At 43.9% G+C, this 7119-nt stretch overlaps 1 protein-coding gene across 1 annotated transcript; it reads left to right on the top strand.

The window, feature by feature from the left end:
- The first annotated feature begins 5823 nt into the window (after positions 1-5823).
- LOC132584035 (olfactory receptor 6Y1-like) lies at positions 5824-6747 on the top strand. Its single transcript, XM_060255811.1, has one exon. The coding sequence runs from the start codon at positions 5824-5826 to the stop codon at positions 6745-6747; it is 924 nt and encodes a 307-aa protein (XP_060111794.1).
- Positions 6748-7119: the final 372 nt, after the last annotated feature.

Raw genomic sequence — 7119 nt, 5'->3', positions numbered from 1 at the left:
ATACCAAAACCCTCCCGTTCCCTTCACTAGTCCCTCTGGTCTTTCCTCGCCTTTTCGCTCTGTTTCTTCAATCAGTCTATTACACCGCCCCCCCCAGGGTTTTGGGGTTTCGGGTTTCTTCCCCGACCGGATTGTCACGGCACCTGCTACAGCGCTAGGGGGAATGATAGAGTCCACCACTTCCTCCCTCTGACTTTCGCAGCCCACCCCATGGAGTACAGTTTAGCTTTGGGTAGTGTTTGGCCTGGAATTAGTTCGATTGCACAGTTGGTGCTCCGATGCGGGGGGAGTTCATCTGCCCCCTCCTCACTGAACACCCTGCGCAAGTCTCTGTACTCCCGGGGGATGGATTGGACTTCTTCTACTGACACGCACATTTTTTCGTTCCTAGGGGGAGGATTAGGTCTTCAGGTCCCCAGCTTACACCTTCTATCTGTGAAGTCTATGGTTTGATCCCCCCACTGTATGTCTGGTTGGTGTTTGGCCAGCCATCCAACTCCCAATACTATGTCGAATGATAAGGAGGGGGCAATCATGAACACTTCTATGTCCCAGTGCTCCTCAATTCCCACGGGTACCCCCTGAGCTTCTTCCGCACACGGCTCCCCCCTCATGATGGACCCATCAATTTGTTTGAATTGGACTGGGTGGGGCAGGGGTTTTCGCATCAGCCCCAGAGCGTTCACTAATTTCGGGGTGATAATTTCCTACGTACACCCGGAGTCAATGAGGGCTCAGGCGTGTTTGAAGTGTTTGAGCTTCGGATTTAGCAAAGTCAAGGGGACAAAAAACAAAGATCTCATTATTCTCACCTGTAGTGGTGCCGTTAGATCCATGACCTCTCAGTGCAGGTCGCTCTCATTTTCCGCCGGCTCTGTTTCCCACGACTCCTCACTCAGGTCATCCAAAATTATAATATCCTCGTCTAGCACCATCGAGGTTGCGGTGCTTCCTCGAACTGACTCCTTCGGCCTGGCAGGTGTCTTCTTTGGTCCCGTTGTGGCTAGCTTCAGAGTAAAGGGGAGGGCTCGAGGTTTCTCTGGGCAGTTGGCAGCCAGGTGGGCAGGGTTGCCACAACGGAAGCATTTACACACCGGGGGGTCTTTGGATGCCCCCCTTGAGCTGACCCCTTCTTCCCATCTGCTTTGGGCCCCAACCAAGCCTCACGTCCCCCCTTTCCCCCTTGCTGCAGTTGACGTTGGAGGGCAATTCATTTCATGTTGGTGTCCACTTCACCAGCTAGCTGCACCCACCCCACCAGGGTTGTAGGGCAGGCTTGTTGTAGGGCTCGGTCCAGTAGACTCGTGTTAAGCCCCCGCTGGAATGCCTTGATCTTCATCATCTCACTCCAACCCCGGATCTTGGCACACTGTGCCCTGAAGTCTGCCGTGTACTCTCGCACTGACTTCGCCCCCTGTTGCATGTCATGCAGTGTGGTGATAGCCCGAGTCTCCTGGAGGGGGTCTTCATATTGGGCTAGTAGCACCTGCAGGAACCCGGCTATGGTGTCGAGCTCTGGGCCTCGTGTCTCGTAGAGGCTTATGTCTCGCAGCTCCCTTCAGCTTGGAGCCGAGGTAGTCCACTCGACTAAAGTCATTCGGGAACGTGTTCCCCCAATAGTGCATGTAACTATTGGCCTGAATTGTAAAGTACTCCACTTCTTCTGGGTCGCCATCGAAGGTGGTGTCTAACTTGCGGCTCTGTCCATAGTCACAAGGCCCCAAGGGAGCTGGCACTGGTGCCAGGGGCCTTTGTGGTGCCAGGACTGCTGGAGCTACTGTTGGGGCTGGGACCATGGGGGGTGCTGGGCCACGGGGCCATCCCGAAGTCACGTAGCAGTAGCCAATCGATTTGCCCCTGCATCTCTCGTGCCATGAAGGTGGTGTTTGCTTGTATCTTGTCCCGCAGCTCTCTGGCCATGGTGGTCATCTCTCCCCGGACGGTTTTTAAGATGTCCGTCTCTTTGGGGGGACTCCCATTCTCTTCCTCCGAATCCAACCCACTGTGGCGGTTGTCGTCAGGCCTCGGGTCCCCCCGTTCGTCATCTTCATGGATGGGGCACTCGTCTCCTCTCTCCCCGGGATTCCCACTTTTACCCCCTCTCACTGGTCTGGTCATACTTAAAGATGGCACATCAAAGGTTCTATAAACAACTCTACATTATCAAAGTAATAATAGGTTCACATGTGAAACTTCACACAGTCTCTGGCTTATCTTGCTTGTAGTTATTGCATCTGGGGAGTTGACCTTGCTGCCTGAGAATTGGTCCCTGGAGGTTCTACTTCAAAGGGCACATTCTTGCATTTGTTAGTAAGGCGGGAGGAGGGAGGAAGGAGGAAGGAGCTCTCCTACTTTGATGTGCATGAGTGTAATTTATGGTTAGTAACATTTCTATATGATAGCAACTATAGTCAGGAAAAACCAGATAGTCAAGGATAACAAACAATGCTTGACAATCAGTGGCTATTAGCAGCAGCGTGTTGTTGGAACTCTCTGTATTCTTGGTGCTTGAGGGGGGGGCACAGTGGGAGGGCTTCTAGACCCACTGGTGGACCTCCTGATGGCACTTGGGGGGTTTTGGCCACTGTGAGACACAGAGTATTGGACTGGACGGTCCATTGGTGTGATCTAACATGGCTTCTCTTATGTTCTTAACTGGGGAAATTGTGCTGTGCTGGTGAAACATCACTATTAGTGAATACTGGAAGTGATGTTTCATCACCAGTGTGACATTGAGGCAATGCTCCAGTACTTACACAAAACTCTATGGTAAAACTATAGACTTTTGCCCAACTCCTAGAACAGTTCCTTGTCATGCTGATGGTGTGGCATCACTTCTGGGTATAAACTAGTAGTGATTTTGTCCTGCCAGTGTAGACCCATTAATAAAAAAAAAACTTGAAAGAAAATTGTGTGAATATGGGCACAAGTTAACACAAGCATTGTGGGCAAAATACCTGGAACCAACATCCATTTTTAAAGGTCAAGCTGAGGACAAGAAAGAGAAATTAACCCTGTAGCATATAGTTTCACAAGAGGTTGCAAATAAATTGCTTGTTAGGACTTCCTGATCCCTATTAAATTACTTATCTCCATTTATTTAATTTACATGAGAAAGAACACAGTCTTTCCCTTTGATAGATGCAAAAAAGGAAAGAAGAACTGAAGAAAAAATATAGTAGTTTTACAAAATAAGTCATTATAATTTCTTTATATTTATAACAATGCATGTTTTTAAAAATCCTGTAGTTTTCATGAGGGTTAAGAGTTCTCTTTTTTGTGATCAGGTATTCTGGACTTTTCTTGCAATAGCTTCTAGCTGCTTTCATTTCAGTTCTGGGAAATCTAGCACATGATTGGGGTGAGAACATCTTCTGAGGCTATGACCCCTGGGGTTCAAGTGCTAATTTTCAAGTCCTAGTCCCAAGGTGGAGAGATGAGAAGATAAGGAGGTAATCATACATGCAACAATACAAATCCACTCTAATCTACTCTTTCAACACATGCTGTAGGCAGCTGTGTAGCAAGACGAAGGCGGGGGAAGAAAGCTCCCACTGACATATATAAGGTAAAATCCCTTAGTTTTTCTTTACAAAATTGCTCATAGTGCTTTGACTGGAAGATCTATGCATGTCCAGAGGGAAACTGTACTCAGTTGATGTGCCATATGCACTAGTTAGATGTTTAAATTTGCACATATTTTTACCTAATAAATGTCTTTTGTATCCATATGAAACCCAGTATGAAACAGTGCAGTTAGTAATGCATAGACAACTGGACATGTTCATAAAAAACCTTTGTTCCACAGCACATTTCTGCCTTGGGCAAATTATTGTCCCTCCAATCCAATTCCTCTGAAAATTATAGGGCCAGTTCAGATATGCAAGTGCATAATTTGATTTCTCATTGTCAGCTGAATGGATTAATAGAATCCACTAGATAGCATTACATTTGAGAGGGTGATATGTAATATGGATATTCTTTATGTGGGAATAGTTCTTTGGTGGCACATATATACATATAATTATTTGAAATTTCAAGCATTTGATGATGTATAAGCATACTTCAACTAGCCTATGGTGACCCTTCATTCGAGGCTGCTGTGAGGAGAAATCAAGGTGGCAAAGTATTGAGCGTATTTAAAGTACTGTAAATTATAAAGATATTTGGTTAGATTTAGCCAGCTTCTTTGCTCAGTGTTACCAAATTTCCCTCCTTCCTATAGCATGGCTCTTGTCTATGCTTCTACCCTTATCCCAGCACAGCCTTTTTCCTTCTTCAGCAATAAAAAAGCTGATTGGATCCAACTGATAGGGCTTAAATCTGACAATCTCTGCACAGGATTGCACTATAAGAGACACATGTTATGCTATTACTTTGGCAAGTGACCCTGTTTCTTTGGAATACAAAATATCATCTCTAGAAGTTATTCCTGCAAGCAAGGATTTATTTATTTATTTTATTCTATGACTTATATCCCGCCCTTCCCATAAAAATGGCTCAAGGCGGCTCACAGCAAATAATAAAACAGAGTTTAGATTATTATTACATATATAAACATTTTAAAAAGTCAGAACATTTAAAAACCTAAAAACCTTAAAATCTTAACATCAAAGAAAACATGATTTGCTTGATAGTCCCATGTGCTTTGGTAGACAGAAGCTGTCACTGACTGGATTATCATATTCCATAATTATATTTTACAGCTAATTGCCCACATTGATTGGGAAGAGCAGACCAGAATACAAAATTAGTCCACTCTAAATTCATTGAGCTCATTGGCTTAGCCTGGAGTAATTCTGTTCAGGGTGGAGGTGTTAATAACATGCTGTAACAGTGGAGTAAGGGAGACCAGTTTGCCAGCCCTCTAGCTAAGAGCAAATGTGCTAAGGATTTTGATGAAGGCTCAGTATATTGGCCAAAACACAGAATAATAATAATTATTAATAGTTGTTGTATGGCATTGTGTGAAGAATAGTCAGGAGACTATGGCAGCCAGAAGTGCTATCCTTTTTAATGTTATGTACCACTAAGTAGTGAGCTAGACTTGCTTTTAAGGCAAGCGGCATTTCAGAGGTGGTTTGCCATTGCCTGCCTCTGTGACACACCACTGGTATTCCTTAGAGGTCACCCTTTTGGCTACTAGCCAAAACTGACCTTGCTTAACTTCCAAGATCTGACAAGATCAGCCTAGCCTGGGCTATCTAGGTCAGGGCAATCCTACAGAAATGACTTTGAAAGACTGACTTTCAGCTACTGTCTGTGGGCAAAAATGAGGGCAGAATTTTTGTCTGGTATCCTCCTTGGTTCTGTGTAACATTGTCACAGCAATGGCATCAAAAACAGTACCAGGTTCAATTGGAAAGAAATCTCTGATGTTTAATGATTGTACTTTGAAGGAATTGTATTTAGCATGACAGTGTTAGATTGCATTCTATAACCAGTCACATATATATTGAAAGCAATGTGTAGTCCAAACCATGGTTAGCTTGTTTACTCCCATGGAAACTACTGAGTTTTCCATTCAGGGTCAAGTTGTTTCATAGATCTCTTGAAGACACTTGCCTCAGTGACAAGGTACAGATTTGTGGCATTATTTTGCTTGCTGTCAAGTAAAGCAGTTGCATGTAATTCTCAATGAGTGTAACAAGACATTTACAGAAAAAAGTATTTGCCTTTTATTATGATTAAAGAATTTAAAAAATGTCAATACTTAAATTTCTTGTATACTGAAAAATGCAAGAGAATGCAGAACCAATCAAATAAGCTTGCATTGTATCTTTTAGTCTTTGTCAGTCACAGAACTGATTCAGCTTACAAGAAATGGATGAAAGAAACAAGACCAATGTCAGCTATTTCATCCTTCTGGGATTCCCTTCCTCTGCTGAGCTTCAGGTAATGCTTTTTGTCCTGTTCCTCTTAGCATATCTTCTGACTCTCACAGAAAATTTGATCATCATTTTAGTCATCCGGCTCAACAACAACCTTCACAAGCCTATGTACTTTTTCTTGTGCAACCTTTCCTTCCTGGAGATCTGGTATGTCACCATCATAGTCCCTAAAATGCTGGCAGATTTTCTCATGCAAGATAAGCATATCTCATTCCAGGGTTGCCTGACACAGTTGTACTTCTTTGTCACCTTTGTATGCAGCGAGTATATCCTTCTGGCTGTCATGGCCTATGACCGGTATTTGGCCATATGTAACCCATTGCGTTACCCAGTTATCATGAGCAACACTTTCTGTGCACAGCTGTCAGCAGGATGTTGGGCATGCGGCTTGATTACCTCTGCTATCAAGCTTACTTTCATTGGCCAGCTGAAGTATTGTGGTACCAACAGAATCAACCACTACTTCTGTGACATTTCACCCCTCTTGAATGTCTCCTGTACCGACTCATCCCTGGCCGAGCTTGTGGATTTCGTCTTGGCCTTGATGGTGATCATGGTCCCACTTTGCATCGTTGTGATGTCATACATCTACATTATTTCAACTGTACTGAAGATCCCTTCAGCTCAGGGCAGAAAAAAGGCCTTCTCCACCTGCAGCTCTCATCTGACAGTAGTGGTGCTGTTCTACTCAACTACACTCTTCACCTATGCCCGGCCCAAAGCCATGTATGCCTACAACTCCAACAAGTGGGTATCAGTGCTCTACACAGTTGTAGTGCCCCTTTTGAACCCTCTCATATACTGCCTCAGAAACAAGGAAGTCAAAGATGCCTTGAGGAGGACACTGTCTGCTTAAAAACTGATGCAGAATGATTTGCATTTATATTGTATTTATAATGCTTTATCAAAGACAGACATGAGCACAAGTTAATTTGGGAATCAGTCATCTACTCTTTTCCAACAAATGTAAGTGAAGTGACTTGGGAAATTCTGGCAACATTTTGAAAACTATGGCATAATGTTGTTTGTTCCAGACTGGCTATCATCCTTATAATTAATATCATGCTACTATTATGTTATTGTTCAAACAAAAATTACAATATTCTAACAATTGTTGAGTATGGGTAAAAATAGAGGCAAATTTTTGAATATGATTTTTTAGGGTTGCCAGGTTCCTGTTACTCACCGGCAAGGGATGGGAGGGAGTGTTCTGGGAGTGGGGCAGGGC

The sequence above is a fragment of the Heteronotia binoei genome, chromosome 15, assembly GCF_032191835.1.
Source record: "Heteronotia binoei isolate CCM8104 ecotype False Entrance Well chromosome 15, APGP_CSIRO_Hbin_v1, whole genome shotgun sequence".
Lineage (NCBI taxonomy): Eukaryota > Metazoa > Chordata > Lepidosauria > Squamata > Gekkonidae > Heteronotia > Heteronotia binoei.
Note: the sequence above shows the minus strand (reverse complement) of the source record. Positions and strands in the feature narration are given on the sequence as shown.

Excerpts from the sequence above, each read along its gene's own strand:
- LOC132584035 (XM_060255811.1), top strand. The coding sequence starts at position 5,824 with ATGGATGAAAGAAACAAGACCAATGTCAGCTATTTCATCCTTCTGGGA.